Source organism: Acipenser ruthenus, chromosome 52 (genome assembly GCF_902713425.1).
Source record: "Acipenser ruthenus chromosome 52, fAciRut3.2 maternal haplotype, whole genome shotgun sequence".
NCBI classification, from domain to species: Eukaryota; Metazoa; Chordata; class Actinopteri; order Acipenseriformes; family Acipenseridae; genus Acipenser; species Acipenser ruthenus.
In genome coordinates this window covers 3,550,858-3,568,185 of record NC_081240.1, presented here as the reverse complement: position 1 = coordinate 3,568,185, position 17,328 = coordinate 3,550,858, and the positions used below count along the sequence as shown (strand labels likewise).

Below are 17,328 nucleotides of genomic sequence, written 5' to 3'. Positions count from 1 at the left end.
TATCCGAAGCGCAGTAATTGTGAAATTGTACAATAGTTAGTTTATGTACACCTTTTAAAGACATTCTATTTTCACCATCAGTTAATTATCAAACAAAACAAAAACATACATAAAAGTAAAAAACAACAGACGTGTGACAGAGCAAATACTTTAAGTGTAGCATCCCTTTCACTTTGCACAGCACAGTATATGACATGTGAATAAACTGTTTACCTTCTGTCAGGGTGATGGGTGCAGGTGCTATTCAAACAAAACAAGAGAGTCTCAAATGACGTCTTTAACCCGCAGGGCCTTTTAATATTTGAGGCAAGTTATTTTTACAATGATGTATACACAAACAAAGAGACCATACCAACAAACAATAAGTGTGAGTCCAGATGTGGTGTGTTATGGGGTGGCGAGGTAGGGTTGGGTGACATGCGGGTCGGGGTGGTGAGGTAGGGTTGGGTGATGTGTGGGTCCAGATGTGGTGCGTGACGGGGAGGCGAGGTAGGGTTGGACGACGTGGTGGCGAGGTAGGGTTGGGTGACGTGCGGTTTGGGGTGGCGAGGTGGGTTGGGTGATGTGCAGGTCCAGACGTGGTGCGTGACGGGGTGGTGAGGTAGGGTTGGGTGACGTGCGGTTCGGGGTGGTGAGGTGGGTTGGGTGATGTGCGGGTCGGGGTGGTGAGGTAGGTTTGGGTGATGTGCAGGTCCAGACATGGTGCGTGACGGGGTGGTGAGGTAGGGTTGGGTGGTGTGCAGGTCCAGACATGGTGCGTGACGGGGTGGTGAGGTAGGGTTGGGTGACGTGCGGGTCCAGACGTGGTGCATGACGGGGTTGTGAGGTAGGGTTGGGTGACGTGCGGGTCGGGGTGGTGAGGTGGGTTGGGTGATGTGCAGGTCCAGACATGGTGCGTGACGGGGTGGTGAGGTAGGGTTGGGTGACGTGCGGGTCGGGGTGGTGAGGTAGGGTTGGGTGGTGTGCAGGTCCAGACATGGTGCGTGACGGGGTGGTGAGGTAGGGTTGTGTGACGTGCGGGTCGGGGTGGTGAGGTAGGGTTGGGTGGTGTGCAGGTCCAGACATGGTGCGTGACGGGGTGGTGAGGTAGGGTTGGGTGACGTGCGGGTCCAGACGTGGTGCATGACGGGGTTGTGAGGTAGGGTTGGGTGACGTGCGGGTCGGGGTGGTGAGGTAGGTTTGGGTGATGTGCAGGTCCAGACATGGTGCGTGACGGGGTGGTGAGGTAGGGTTGGGTGACGTGCAGTTCGGGGTGGTGAGGTGGGTTGGGTGATGTGCGGGTCCAGACGTGCGTGACGGGGTGGTGAGGTAGGGTTGGGTGACGTGCGGGTCCAGACGTGCGTGACGGGGTGGTGAGGTAGGGTTGGGTGACGTGCAGGTCGGGGTGGTGAGGTGGGTTGGGTGACGTGCGGGTCCAGACGTGCGTGACGGGGTGGTGAGGTAGGGTTGGGTGACGTGCGGGTCGGGGTGGTGAGGTGGGTTGGGTGATGTGCGGGTCCAGACGTGCGTGACGGGGTGGTGAGGTAGGGTTGGGTGACGTGCGGTTCGGGGTGGTGAGGTGGGTTGGGTGACGTGCGTGACGGGGTGGTGAGGTAGGGTTGGGTGACGTGTGGGTCGGGGTGGCGAGGTAGGGTTGGGTGATGTGCAGGTCCAGATGTGGTGCGTGACGGGGTGGTGAGGTAGGGTTGGGTGACGTGCGGGTCGGGGTGGTGAGGTGGGTTGGGTGACGTGCGGGTCCAGACGTGCGTGACGGGGTGGTGAGGTAGGGTTGGGTGACGTGCGGGTCCAGACGTGGTGCGTGACGGGGTGGTGAGGTAGGGTTGGGTGACGTGCGGGTCGGGGTGCTGAGGTAGGTTTGGGTGATGTGCAGGTCCAGACATGGTGCGGTTCGGGGTGGTGAGGTGGGTTGGGTGATGTGCGGGTCGGGGTGCTGAGGTAGGTTTGGGTGACGTGCGGGTCCCGACGTGGTGCAGGTCGGGGTGGCGAGTTAGGGTTGGTGATGTGCGGGTCGGGGTGCTGAGGTAGGTTTGGGTGATGTGCAGGTCCAGACATGGTGCGGTTCGGGGTGGTGAGGTGGGTTGGGTGATGTGCGGGTCCAGACGTGGTGCAGGTCGGGGTGGCGAGTTAGGGATGGTGATGTGCGGGTCGGGGTGCTGAGGTAGGTTTGGGTGATGTGCGGGTCCAGACATGGTGCGGGTCGGGGTGGTGAGGTAGGGTTGGGTGACGTGTGGGTCCAGACGTGGTGCATGACGGGGTTGTGAGGTAGGGTTGGGTGACGTGCGGGTCGGGGTGGTGAGGTAGGTTGGGTGACGTGCGGGTCCAGACGTGGTGCATGACGGGGTTGTGAGGTAGGGTTGGGTGACGTTCAGGTCGGGGTGGTGAGGTGGGTTGGGTGATGTGCAGGTCCAGATGTGGTGCGGGTCGGGGTGGTGAGGTAAGGTTGGGTGACGTGCGGGTCCAGACGTGCGTGACGGGTTGGTGAGGTAGGGTTGGGCGACGTGCGGGTCCAGACGTGGTCAGGGTCGGGGTGGCGAGGTAGGGTTGGGTGATGTGCAGGTCCAGACGTGGTCAGGGTCGGGGTGGCGAGGTAGGGTTGGGTGACGTGCGGGTCCAGACGTGGTCAGGGTCGGGGTAGTGAGGTAGGGTTGGGTGACGTGCGGGTCGGGGTGGTGAGGTAGGGTTGGGTGACGTGCGGGTCCAGACGTGGTGCGTGACGGGGTGGTGAGGTAGGTTGGGTGGTGTGCAGGTCCAGACGTGGTCAGGGTCGGGGTAGTGAGGTAGGGTTGGGTGACGTGCGGGTCGGGGTGGTGAGGTAGGGTTGGGTGGTGTGCGGGTCCAGACGTGGTGCGTGACGGGGTGGTGAGGTAGGGTTGGGTGACGTGCGGGTCGGGGTGGTGAGGTAGGGTTGGGTGATGTGCAGGTCCAGACGTGGTGCGTGACGGGGTGGTGAGGTAGGGTTGGGTGGTGTGCAGGTCCAGACGTGGTGCGTGACGGGGTGGTGAGGTAGGGTTGGGTGGTGTGCAGGTCCAGATGTGGTGTGTGACGGGGTGGTGAGGTAGGGTTGGGTGGTGTTCAGGTCCAGACGTGGTGCGGGTCGGGGTGGTGAGGTAGGGTTGGGTGATGTGCATCTTGGTTCCAGCTGCAGTGGTTGTCCGGAAATTTCAGCTCCCTCTGCCGTCTGTGTACAAGAAAGAAACAAAACAGCTTCCAGCTCGTTACGTACCAAGCACAAAACAAGGGGAAGTACTCAGCAAAACCTAGTGCTCTCTCAGGTCAGGAGGGATATTTGCAGCTCAGATTTATTCTCTCCCGGTCACACCCTCTACAGTCAGCACTCATATTCAACCCTACAAAATATTTTACTTCAGTGACGGTTAAACGCGTGTGACACATATCTGATATTTCATTTTAGCCCGTTCCAATCCTTGTATCTTATGTGTTCCCTGATATCAAAAACACACATCTAAAAGGATTGTGTTTTAAAATAAGTAGGGTTCCATTTAGATGTACTATATTTAACAGAAGTAGTATTTTAATTCAGAACGATATGATTCTGAAAATATCACTGGAGGAAAACTGGAGGAAGTGATGTGTAACTGCACAATATAAGAAGACAGACCGATCTGGCATTAAGAGAATTTACTTATTTATTTTTAAACGCAGGCTGTGACGGATATTCAGATAAATTGTAACACTGAAGAGATGGGCTTTGTATCAGAAAACTGGTGACGGAGTCGGAAATCGCGTGTGACGGGTAAGTGCATTAATTTATTACACATTCAGTGCCGAGAAAGTCTGAGAACCCCAATGATAATTATGGAAAGTCTGAGAACCCCAGTGATGATGATGGAAAGTCTGAGAACCCCAGTGATGATGATGGAAAGTCTGAGAACCCCAGTGATGATGATGGAAAGTCTGAGAACCCCAGTGATAATTATGGAAATTCTATAGTTTTACAATGATAGCCTTCTTGAATCAAAACCAATCTCTTCTTAAATATCCAATAGGGTTTATATTAACCAATTCCATGTCTTTTGAAACAAAATGATGTATGAATTAGACAAACAATGAGTAATTAAGATTCAGGGTATGTGAAAAAGTAAGTGAACCCCTGGTTTTATCAGCTCAGTTAAGGGGATAATTAGAATCAGGTGTTTAAATAATTAGGTAGATCTTCAGGGGTGAGTTTGGGAGGCCCCACCCTATATCAAGATCAGAAACTTTGTGAGCATAACAGAGGCAGAAGTGTTAAAGGGACTAGGAGCTCTTAAAATAAACAAATCCCCTGGGCCGGATGAGATCCTCCCAATAGTACTCAAATAAATGAAAGAAATTATTTACAAACCGCTAACCAAGATCATGCAACAGTCTCTTGACACAGGGGTTGTACCGACAGACTGGAAAATAGCAAACATAATACTGATCCACAAAAAGGGAGTCAAAACCGAACCAGGTAACTACAGACCAATAAGCCGGACTTCTATTATATGTAAACTTATGGAAACTATAATAAGATCCAAAATGGAAAATTACCTATATGGTAACAATATCCTGGGAGACAGTCAGCATGGTTTTAGGAAAGGGAGATCGTGTCTAACTAACCTACTTGACTTTTTTGAGATGCAACATTGAAAAATGGATAATTGCAAAGCATACGACATGGTTTATTTAGATTTCCAGAAAGCTTTTGACAAAGTCCCGCATAAAAGATTAATTCTCAAATTGAACGCAGCAGGGATTCAAGGAAATGCATGCACATGGATTAGGGAGTGGTTAACAGGTAGAAAACAGAAAGTATTGATTAGAGGAGAAACCTCAAAATGGAGCGAGGTAACCAGTGGTGTACCACAGGGATCAGTATTAGTTCCTCTGCTATTCCTAATCTACATTAATGATTTAGATTCTGGTATAGTAAGCAAACCCGTTAAATTTGCAGACGACACAAAAATAGGAGGAGTGGCAAACACTGTTGCAGCAGCAAAGGTCATTCAAAATGATCTAGACAGCATTCAGAACTGGGCAGACACATGGCAAATGAAATTTAATAGAGAAAAGTGTAAAGTATTGCATGCAGGCAATAAAAATGTGCATTATAAATATCATATGGGAGATACTGAAATTGAAGAAGGGAACTATGAAAAAGACCTAGGAGTTTATGTTGACTCAGAAATGTCTTCATCTAGACAATGTGGGGGAGCTATAAAAAAGGCCAACAAGATGCTCGGATATATTGTGAGGAGTGTTGAATTTAAATCAAGGGAAGTAATGGTAAAACTTTACAATGCATTAGTAAGACCTCACCTAGAATATTGTGTTCAGTTCTGGTCACCTCGTTAGAAAAAGGATATTGCTGCTCTAGAAAGAGTGCAAAGAAGAGCAACCAGAATTATCCCGGGTTTAAAAGGCATGTCGTATGCAGATAGGCTAAAAGAATTGAATCTATTCAGTCTTGAACAAAGAAGACTACGCGGCGATCTGATTCAAACATTCAAAATCCTAACAGGTATAGACAATGTCAAGCCAGGGGACTTCTTTGACCTGAAAAAAGAAACAAGGACCAGGGGTAACAAATGGAGATTAGATAAAGGGACATTCAGAACAGAAAATAGGAGGCACTTTTTTACACAGAGAATTGTGAGGGTCTGGAACCAACTCCCCAGTAATGTTGTTGAAGCTGACACCCTGGGATCCTTCAAGAAGCTGCTTGATGAGATACTGGGATCAATAAGCTACTAACAACCAAAATGAGCAAGATGGGCTGAATGGCCTCCTCTCGTTTGCAAACTTTCTTATGTTCACACACTGAGGCACACATACTGACACACACACACCGCAACACATACACTGAGAAAAACACACACTACAACACACAGTCTCAGTGTGTGTGAGTGTGTGTCTCAGTCACTTCAAGTCATACAAAGAGCATTTCAAGTGGTTTGAACTTGCAACATGATGTACTTGAAGAGCACACGACCTTAGCCCGCTGCGCCACTGAGCATTTCAAGTGGAGCGAAACGATAAAAAAAAGGCACCAAGTTAGAAGCAAGGGTTGTGTTAATCTTGGGCCCCAGCACCTTTCCAATTGTGCCTATTTGCTTAATGCTTGACAAGATTGGCCTAATTGCTTCTCCTGACTTGGGCTTTTGTGTTTGATATCACCCCTTTAAACGGCTGTTGCGTTTTTCTAACTTGTTTTTTTACATTGACAAGTGTGTTTTTTTTTTTTTTATAAATATTCCTTTACGCTGCGTAACAAATCACCTCAATACCACCCGCCATTAGCTTATCTGTCTTCTCTCCTTACCCCTCCCAGCCTATACCACGCTCCCGATTGCTGGCAAACTAACTGTTTGACCTCTGCATCTCTCTCCTAATAGGCTTTCTAAAGGCAGTTTAACTTTACTGTAAGAAAACCACTGTTCAAATCCACAGTGCTCCATAAGGAAGTCGTGCTGGTCTATACAGTGTTAAAACATTTACCAGAAGCAAACTAAAAGATATTGAGAACAGTAAAATACAAATTCAACTTGAAATGTTCACCTGTAGCGATCAATCCTGGAAGAGCAGCGGCATTCTTCGGTTCCTGATGCATCCAAGTGCGTCCCTGGTATCACTTACGCTACTAATTTATTAATTGCAGTGGTTTAACTGTGAACTTCCGTTATTAGAAATGAAATTCACATTTTAGATCTCACAACAGTTTAAAAACATCTTAACACAAAATAGCTCGTGAACGGCCATTTCCTCACATTACGTTATTTTAATACTTTACACTAAATAGTGCAATACGAATACGTTAGTAATAAAACTGTTAAGTAATCTATCTATCTATCAATCTATATACTTTTTAAACAGTAAACCACGGAGATCAGTGTAGTAAACTTTAACAGCGTCTTTCTTCACTTCACAACAACGGCTGCCCGTCACGTGGTTTGCCCAGCCTTGCTGCTGAGCCTCTTATGGAGTGGAAGGTGGGGGAGGCAGCCTCCGCCCTCATTCCTCCGGGGTGACGTCATGCTGGCTGTGTTTTTATGAATGAAAGGAATCCTGATGGTGAGTAATTCCAGGAAAGCGAGCTGACATTGTTACCAAACAACACCGCTGCTCGCAGCTGAAGCTTCGGGGAGGGGAAAAAAGCAGATATCCAGGAATCAAACGCGGCGAGACAGCTACACAACACTGAGATAGGTAAGGAAAGACTTAAACTAAAAGGTTTCGGCTCGAAACCGTTGACATTACACTTGAGAAAACATTCTTCGTTATTATTTTCTTCCTTTTTTGCGCGTTACCGAATCAGTCTGTGTCTGGTATCTAAAATGGAAGTGCGTATAGACCTGTGTGCGTTGTTACACAGAGCCCAAACAAGGAACTAGACGCTTATACAATGTATTGTAAGGTTTAAATGTGTTTAAACAGCTCAACGCGTAACGGTGTTTTAAGTAGAATGTGAACCGCGGTTTATTCGAGTTGGTTTTATTTAATTTGCGTGTCTAGGAACGTTTTTTTCTTAACTTTTTTCATTGGTGGGATGTGTTACACTGTTTAGTGTCCGTGTGTTGCTGTTAACGGCATGTGACGGCGAGGGTAGGGTGACAAAACATCCCATTTCCAAAGTTACTGTCCCTGTGTGGCAACATTTCTCCCAAACTAAAAAGAAAGTCCCGGTTTGCAGTGGCGCGACCTAGTACTCCTTACGTTAATTACGTAAACAATCGACAATCATATTAAAATATTGTTCCGAACAATATTTTCATATATTGGTTAGAATACTAAATTAAACATGCAAAATGATGGAAGTGAACGATACGAATCACAATACATTGGCTATGGTCACAGGATCTAGCTAAGCGTGACCACGAATTGGAAAGGGGAGGTACGGTGATTGTGCAGCAGTCGGAGTGTGATGGGAGTGTTTTTTTGTTCGTCTAATGTAAAAACACGAATAGTGATAAACACTGTATTCAAATAAGAACATTGCTTACACAGTTCAAATAACACATTGTATACGTATTTAAATGTATGTATCCCGATTCTGAAGTGTATATATTCTGCTCAGCCCAGGGGTGAACCGCGTTGTGTATCCCTGGGGTTCATGGTCAAAGGACTGGCTCAACTGCAAGGGACAAAAACTAGGATGGGAGGCGGTCTGTGTTACTTTTTCATATCTTGGTTATGTTAATCTATACTTACCAAACTATCTGAATACATATATTTATAACAAAGAAGATATTACGGGAATGCGGGTCTCCTGAAGTTCAGAAAAAATTCAACTTTAAACCTATCGTTTTACAGTAACGCGTCAATATGAACGTATATTTAGATCTGTTCTGTGACACTGTTGCAATAAATGGTTGAGCGTGGTGTCAAATTGTTTGTTTAGGTAACAGATTTATAAACCTGAAGCATTATTTTTGTTGTTTACATTGGTTTTACATTTTTAAATACTCTCGGCCTACTTCATGTATAGTTCTTGTATGTAACGGTTGGCAACGAGAACGACACTGTGGTCTTTGTGTCATTTAACTTCTACAAGTAACAGCATTTCAAGTGTATTACAGTATTTGAACAGGTGTTACTGTCCGACACACGGTCAAGCATTAGTATTGGTTCCTCTTAAAATAAAGACTGAACACATATTGGATTTGACTGTTTACAATACAACACACTTCTGACTTTTTTGAACGTATTAGCGCTTCCGTAATCTGTATAATACAGTGAACCTTTTGTTAATGAATAAGTCACTCCCAGTGTGTTTGCATGTGTACATCACAATATGCAGTTAATAGTTTTATTTGAAGGTGGTGGTGTCTTGTATTTTTTATTGCTGCAGTCTGCGTGCAGGTGTCTGTGTGTCAGTGTCTTACACCCATAGTATGTGGGCGGGTCCTTTTGTGCTGAATCATCATGAGTTTGGCAGTTTAATAATACCAGAAGTTCACTGGTGCTTTCCTGCCAACCTCTGCATTCAGAAAAGGAAATCGGTCTGCTCCTCCAGGATGATTCAGCAGAATTTGAATAGTGTTTGGACCAAGTTGACTGTCCTTAACAGAACCAAAAAAGAAATAATCTAAGGTTGGACATAAAATGCAATGCAAACCATCCTAGGAATTTTTCTTCTTCTTCTTCTTATTTGTTTATTTAGCAGACTCCTTTATCCAAGGCGACTTACAGAGACTAGGGTGTGTGAACTATGCATCAGCTGCAGAGTCACTTACAACTACGTCTCACCCGAAAGACGGAGCACAAGGAGGTTAAGTGACTTGCTCAGGGTCACACAATGAGTCAGTGGCTGAGGTGGGATTTGAACCGGGGACCTCCTGGTTACAAGCCCTTTTCTTTAACCACTGGACCACACAGCCTCCTATATCCCTCCATCCCTTCTGAAACATCACTGCAATACTGTGTGTGCAGCATTTCATTGATTACGGAAAAGACTGAGCAAACACTGACTATCAAATACATTCGCCTTCACTGTACGCTTGCTACTATGTCAGGTATGGAAATAAGACTCCTATTGCATTGCGTTTTCACCCATTCCTGGTTTTTCTACGTGCTTGATTAGCCCAAGTGTATAGATAGCAATCTCAGGTGTGCCTTATTAAACCAGGAATGAAGGTCCCAGAGTGGCTCACCTGATAAGAGGGCGGTAGCTCGCTGACATCTGCTCTCGGGTTCCTGGGTGTGAAAGAGGAAGCTTGCTCGCTCGTGGGATTGGAGGACGCCCACTGAACCTTCAGTTCTGCTTTCTACATGTATGTAGCCTTGGTCAACTTGATCAGCTCTTTCATTCTCCTGCTGACTGACTATAGTTTTGTATTTGCAGTTCTTGAGGGTTGCGTGCAGTGACAGATTTAGGTCCTTTTTATTTGTCATTCAGAGTAAGTTCTGTCTTTTGTGGTCGCCTGTTTCAGAATGTGTTTTTTTTTTTTAAACAGTGAATGACCGGTCATTTGTCACAGCCACCAATGTCTAGTGCCTATTGTTAAATTCAGGTTTTACCAACAAGTTTAAGTTACTCTTTTTAAAGAAGAGGTCGGCAGGCTTGTATTATCCATTTCCACTGGGCTCCTTGTTCTTCAGTTTTTTTATTCTTGCTTCTATTTTTATACTTTTAATTCAGAAGATGAAAACAATGCTGAGATGCAAAGTGGCGTTTTCCTTGTATACATTCCTTGTATACATCATGTGTTCAGCCTCACTCCACAGGGTACAGCAAAGTTACCCGGATGTGCGGCTCATCTTTAGCATTATATTTAATTGTTTGCATTTCCTAAATTAATTTTGTTTTTGTTTTCTTTGCACAAAACCAGTAATTTATAAAACCGCAAGAGGGAAATCTATTCTACAAAAAATGGTTCTCTTCTGTGCATTTCAAACATCACGGCATAGGAAAAAGTACTTTGTTTTCACTCAGTGAGAGCCTTGCAGTGTTGACAGCTGATTTAGCACCCCCCCCCCCCCCCCCGTTAAATGTAATGGTTTGGCCCTTTGCTTATATTGTGTTGAAAGGAGTCCTGATTTAAAGTATTTTTTTTTTTTTATTTTAGTGCTGGTAGAAACATTGGGGTTTTCATGTTTTGAATATTTAAACATATATATATAATGGCTGGAAAAGAAAAATATAATTTGTACCATAATCCAGAAAACATGTATCTCTCGGGAGTAAAATAAACCTGTTACCTCTAAAATTTCCTATTAAAGAACGGAGAGTTGAGCGCTCCTCTGTGCAGTAGAATGGATGCTATTAAAGAACGGAGAGTTGAGCACTCCTCTGTGCAGTAGAATGGATGCTATTAAAGAACGGAGAGTTGAGCACTCCTCTGTGCAGTAGAATGGATGCTATTAAAGAACGGAGATTGAGCACTTCTCTGTGCAGTAGAATGGATGCTATCAAAGAACGGAGAGTTGAGCGCTCCTCTGTGCAGTAGAATGGATGCTATTAAAGAACGGAGAGTTGAGCACTCCTCTGTGCAGTAGAATGGATGCTATTAAAGAACGGAGAGTTGAGCACTCCTCTGTGCAGTAGAATGGATGCTATTAAAGAACGGAGAGTTGAGCGCTCCTCTGTGCAGTAGAATGGATGCTATCAAAGAACGGAGAGTTGAGCGCTCCTCTGTGCAGTAGAATGGATGCTATTAAAGAACGGAGAGTTGAGCGCTCCTCTGTGCAGTAGAATGGATGCTATTAAAGAACGGAGAGTTGAGCACTCCTCTGTGCAGTAGAATGGATGCTATTAAAGAACGGAGAGTTGAGCACTCCTCTCTGCAGTAGAATGGATGCTATTAAAGAACGGAGAGTTGAGCGCTCCTCTGTGCAGTAGAATGGATGTTATTAAAGAACGGAGAGTTGAGCGCTCCTCTCTGCAGTAGAATGGATGCTATTAAAGAACGGAGAGTTGAGCACTCCTCTGTGCAGTAGAATGGATGCTATTAAAGAACGGAGAGTTGAGCGCTCCTCTGTGCAGTAGAATGGATGCTATTAAAGAACGGAGAGTTGAGCACTCCTCTGTGCAGTAGAATGGATGCTATTAAAGAACGGAGAGTTGAGCACTCCTCTGTGCAGTAGAATGGATGTTATTAAAGAACGGAGAGTTGAGCACTCCTCTGTGCAGTAGAATGGATGTTATTAAAGAACGGAGAGTTGAGCACTCCTCTCTGCAGTAGAATGGATGCTATTAAAGAACGGAGAGTTGAGCACTCCTCTGTGCAGTAGAATGGATGTTATTAAAGAACGGAGAGTTGAGCACTCCTCTGTGCAGTAGAATGGATGTTATTAAAGAACGGAGAGTTGAGCACTCCTCTCTGCAGTAGAATGGATGCTATTAAAGAACGGAGAGTTGAGCACTCCTCTGTGCAGTAGAATGGATGTTATTAAAGAACGGAGAGTTGAGCACTCCTCTGTGCAGTAGAATGTGTTCTTGATTCCAGACCTCATTCATGCTATTCATCTTCCTTTGCATCTTCACGGTCATTATAAATTCTGTTATATGAACGAATACAAACATGGGCATTTGTCATCAATACATTAAGTTTCTTTGTTTAAATATTTGTCCCACCAATTTATTTAATTATTGTATGTTTTTATGTTTTTTAGTACAATACTTTTACTGCAGTGTTAGTATACTAATTCTTGGGTTGTGACTAGTCTTTCGCAGTGACGTATAAGAGGTTATTGTTAATAGCAATATTAAATCCACATTTAATATTAGCCAGTTTTTTTCAAGATTGAACAGAGACTATCAGTTAACTGTTATTATTATGATTGGAGCCCAAGGGAGACAAAGTGAATAAGTATTCTTAACATTGAGACTTGCTGCATTACAGCTACATATGACTGCAAGTACAAACCAAGTGCTACTATATTAAAAGCCAAATTTAATTGAGCTGTACAAATGTTAAAGTGTAGGTTCATCACTCCTAAGTGGCAAGCATGTTCATATTGTCAATCTTGTCAAATCGAGTCCACCTGCCAACAATTGTGTAAAATGCAGTTTGTGTTTAGAACGATGCCAGACACCCTTACTGGTTCTTACTGGGGTTACTTCAACATTGCTTTTGACAAGAAGTTGTAAAGAACATGTAAGGCTTGACTTGCACTGTTGAAGTGCTTTCTGATTTTCATGTTCTGCATTGGGACAGTTCTTGCTTGACTAGGAGTTGAATTCCCAAGTGATTCAATGATGGTGGTGTGTAGGTGAATATTTGAGTATTATTCCTTGACTGATTCCTTATTTAGAAAAATGAAACCCACAACTTGTACATTAGATCCTATTCCTACTATACCTTTAAAAGAGATCTATCCAAAAATAAATATCATGGTTTTAAAAATTGTCAACAGGTATTGTCTTATCAGGTGTTGTGCCAGACTCGTTTTAGACTGCAGTAGTAAAACCCCTTCTTGAGAAGCCCACCCTTGATCCCATTGTTCTTAATAACTACAAGCCTATTTCCAATCTCTCTTTTCTGTCCAAAGTGTTAGAGTATTTGGGCCACCTCAATAGATCTATTAATGGACAGAAATTTCTGAGAGATTTCAAGCCTTCTAGTAGACGCCACTAATCAGAGTACTGAATGACGTTCTGCTGTCCTCTGACTTGGGCTCGCCATCGGTCCTTGTTTTACTTGATTTAAGTGCAGCTTTTGACACCATTGATCACTCTCTTTTAATTGATCGCCTTGAACATTTGGTGGGATTGTCAGGTACTGTCTTGTCCTGGTTCTGGTCTTATATCTCAAACAGATTTCAGTTTATAAAAATTGAAGAGGAGACCTCCTTTTTATCAGAGGTTACTTGTGGGGTCCCTCGGGGTTCAGTTCTAGGCCCAATTTTATTTTCTCTTTATATGTTACCCTTGGGTGACGTTATTCATAGACATGGAGTTAGTTTCCAGTGTTCTGCTGATAATACTCTGCTTTACTTGTCCCTCAAACAGGGCTGTGTGTATCTGCTGCTAACATTTTGAATACCTGTCTTGCTGACATCAAGAACTGGATGTTTAATAACTCTTTAATGGTAAATTCATACAAAACAGAACTGATGATGCTAGGATCTCAGAAAAAAACATAAAAATACATATTTGGTTGATGTTTTATTTGATGGACTGTACAGATTTTAGGGCAGAAGTAAACTTGATTGATTATTGCACTAGTCTTTTCATTGGGACAAGCCACAACATTATTTCTTACCTCCAATGCTGCTAGAATTTTAACTTGGGTCAAGAGGCGAGAGCTTATCACCCCATGCGGGCAACCTTGCATTGGCTCCCAGTTAGTTTTAGAATAGATTTTAAGGTGTTGCTGTTGACTTTATAAGGCTTTAATGGTCTTCCTCCTCCATACCTTAAAGATCTTTTGGAACCCTATGTCCCTAATTGCCTGCTCTGATCACTGCATGCTGGGTTACTGTCTGTACCTATTATTCATAAAAGAAAACCTTAGGTGGTAGATCTTTTAGTTATATGGCACCTAAATTATGGAACAACTTGCCCATCACAATTAGCCAATCAGCTCATTCCTTCAAATCTAGACTAAAAACCAATTTTTATAACCTGGCATTTTCATCTAGATGAGCTGATATTGTTCCGATTTTTATAATGTAGCTCATATATCCTGCTTTTTTTTACCCTTTTTAATTTTTTTTTTTTTTACATATTTTATGGTTTTGTTTTTATTCTGTTCTCTTTTACTGCTTATTGTTGTTTTTGTAATATGTATTGTTTTTATCCTTGTAAAGTACTTTGTGGCGACCTGTTGTGAAGGCGCTATATAAAAATAAAATTGATTGATTTGCTAGGTGTCTGTCTGTAGGGTGAATGGAAAGAATCCTCAAACCTGACCTGAGCTCTCGTTCCTGCCATTCAGTCCTGGGCCAAGCCCAATGCAAGTCGCAGTATTGGCAGTAAGTTGTTTGGGAAGGTCTGAGAAATTGTGACGGGTAATGAAATGATCAGTGCTAATTGTGACGGGTAATGAAATGATCAGTGCTAATTGTGACGGGTAATGAAATGATCAGTCCTAATTGTTTCTGACAACCTCCTCTAAAGCTGCAAAGAGGGTCGAGGCTTTTCTCTCTTTCTGTACACAACTGATTTTGTCCATAAAGGGAAGGGGTCACGTGACTGCATATTTGTAGTTATTTTTTTAATAAATATTTTTTACTTTTAAATAACGCGTCTTATAATTAGGGCTTCTGTTTTTCGGGTTTTATTAACTGTATTTGTTGGTGCTTATTTTTAGCTATTTGAGTTTTATGTAAATCGTTTTTTTTTCTGGGCTTTTGTTTTTGATATACTGTATGAAATTAGTGTTTTAGACCTGCAGAGTAAATCCAACCCAGACCTGCAGTGTAAATCCAACCCAGACCTGCAGTGTAAATCCAACCTCACAACCCAGACCTGCAGTGTAAATCCAACCCAGACCTGCAGTGTAAATCCAACCTCACAACCCAGACCTGCAGTGTAAATCCAACCTCACAACCCAGACCTGCAGTGTAAATCCAACCCAGACCTGCAGTGTAAATCCAACCTCACAACCCAGACCTGCAGTGTAAATCCAACCCCACATCCCAGACCTGCAGTGTAAATCCAACCCCACATCCCAGACCTGCAGTGTAAATCCAACCCAGACCTGCAGTGTAAATCCAACCCCACATCCCAGGCCTGCAGTGTAAATCCAACCCAGACCTGCAGTGTAAATCCAACCTCACAAACCAGACCTGCAGTGTAAATCCAACCCAGACCTGCAGTGTAAATCCAACCCCACATCCCAGACCTGCAGTGTAAATCCAACCCAGGCCTGCAGTGTAAATCCAACCCCACAACCCAGGCCTGCAGTGTAAATCCAACCCAGACCTGCAGTGTAAATCCAACCCCACATCCCAGACCTGCAGTGTAAATCCAACCCCACATCCCAGGCCTGCAGTGTAAATCCAACCTCACAAACCAGACCTGCAGTGTAAATCCAACCCCACATCCCAGACATGCAGTGTAAATCCAACCCCACATCCCAGACCTGCAGTGTAAATCCACCCCACATCCCAGACCTGCAGTGTAAATCCAACCCAGACCTGCAGTGTAAATCCAACCTCACAAACCAGACCTGCAGTGTAAATCCAACCCCACATCCCAGACCTGCAGTGTAAATCCAACCCAGACCTGCAGTGTAAATCCAACCCCACATCCCAGGCCTGCAGTGTAAATCCAACCCAGACCTGCAGTGTAAATCCAACCCCACATCCCAGGCCTGCAGTGTAAATCCAACCCAGACCTGCAGTGTAAATCCAACCTCACAAACCAGACCTGCAGTGTAAATCCAACCCAGACCTGCAGTGTAAATCCAACCCCACATCCCAGGCCTGCAGTGTAAATCCAACCCAGACCTGCAGTGTAAATCCAACCTCACAAACCAGACCTGCAGTGTAAATCCAACCCCACATCCCAGGCCTGCAGTGTAAATCCAACCCAGACCTGCAGTGTAAATCCAACCCCACATCCCAGACCTGCAGTGTAAATCCAACCTCACAAACCAGACCTGTAGTGTAAATCCAACCCCACATCCCAGACATGCAGTGTAAATCCAACCCCACATCCCAGACCTGCAGTGTAAATCCACCCCACATCCCAGACCTGCAGTGTAAATCCAACCCCACATCCCAGACCTGCAGTGTAAATCCAACCTCACAAACCAGACCTGCAGTGTAAATCCAACCCCACATCCCAGGCCTGCAGTGTAAATCCAACCCCACATCCCAGACCTGCAGTGTAAATCCAACCTCACAAACCAGACCTGCAGTGTAAATCCAACCCAGACCTGCAGTGTAAATCCAACCCCACATCCCAGGCCTGCAGTGTAAATCCAACCCCACAACCCAGACCTGCAGTGTAAATCCAACCTCACAAACCAGACCTGCAGTGTAAATCCAACCCCACATCCCAGGCCTGCAGTGTAAATCCAACCCAGACCTGCAGTGTAAATCCACCCCACATCCCAGACCTGCAGTGTAAATCCAACCTCACAAACCAGACCTGCAGTGTAAATCCAACCCCACATCCCAGACCTGCAGTGTAAATCCAACCCAGACCTGCAGTGTAAATCCAACCTCACAAACCAGACCTGCAGTGTAAATCCAACCCCACATCCCAGACATGCAGTGTAAATCCAACCCCACATCCCAGACCTGCAGTGTAAATCCACCCCACATCCCAGACCTGCAGTGTAAATCCAACCCAGACCTGCAGTGTAAATCCAACCTCACAAACCAGACCTGCAGTGTAAATCCAACCCCACATCCCAGACCTGCAGTGTAAATCCAACCTCACAAACCAGACCTGCAGTGTAAATCCAACCCCACATCCCAGGCCTGCAGTGTAAATCCAACCCAGACCTGCAGTGTAAATCCAACCTCACAAACCAGACCTGCAGTGTAAATCCAACCCAGACTTGCAGTGTAAATCCAACCTCACAAACCAGACCTGCAGTGTAAATCCAACCCCACATCCCAGACCTGCAGTGTAAATCCAACCCAGACCTGCAGTGTAAATCCAACCTCACAAACCAGACCTGCAGTGTAAATCCAACCCCACATCCCAGACCTGCAGTGTAAATCCAACCCCACATCCCAGACCTGCAGTGTAAATCCAACCCAGACCTGCAGTGTAAATCCAACCCCACATCCCAGGCCTGCAGTGTAAATCCAACCCAGACCTGCAGTGTAAATCCAACCCCACATCCCAGGCCTGCAGTGTAAATCCAACCTCACAAACCAGACCTGCAGTGTAAATCCAACCCAGACCTGCAGTGTAATCCAACCCAGACCTGCAGTGTAAATCCA

General features: G+C 45.0%; 2 protein-coding genes across 3 annotated transcripts in view; one reads left to right on the top strand and one right to left on the bottom strand.

Moving 5' to 3' along the window:
* Positions 1-269: 269 nt before the first annotated feature.
* On the bottom strand, positions 270-6,860 carry LOC131722926 (proteoglycan 4-like). Its single transcript, XM_059016067.1, has 2 exons — positions 6,541-6,860; positions 270-3,178 (listed from the first exon to the last, which is right to left on the bottom strand). Exon 2 carries the CDS (start codon positions 2,187-2,189, stop codon positions 318-320), a length of 1,872 nt encoding a protein of 623 aa, XP_058872050.1. The 5' UTR covers positions 2,190-3,178; positions 6,541-6,860; the 3' UTR covers positions 270-317.
* Positions 6,861-6,961: 101 nt separating this feature from the next.
* The window catches only part of LOC117433005 (transcription factor MafK-like), a 34,113-nt gene continuing 23,746 nt past the window's right edge, over positions 6,962-17,328 (top strand). Inside the window, exon 1 of one of the 2 annotated variants that reach the window (XM_034055020.3) lies at positions 6,962-7,053. In XM_034055020.3, the coding sequence (XP_033910911.3) occupies positions 7,032-7,053 (22 nt within the window). In that variant the 5' untranslated portion in view covers positions 6,962-7,031. Of the gene's footprint in view, positions 7,189-17,328 lie in introns of both variants that reach the window. The other variant, XM_034055021.3, reaches the window with a different exon arrangement.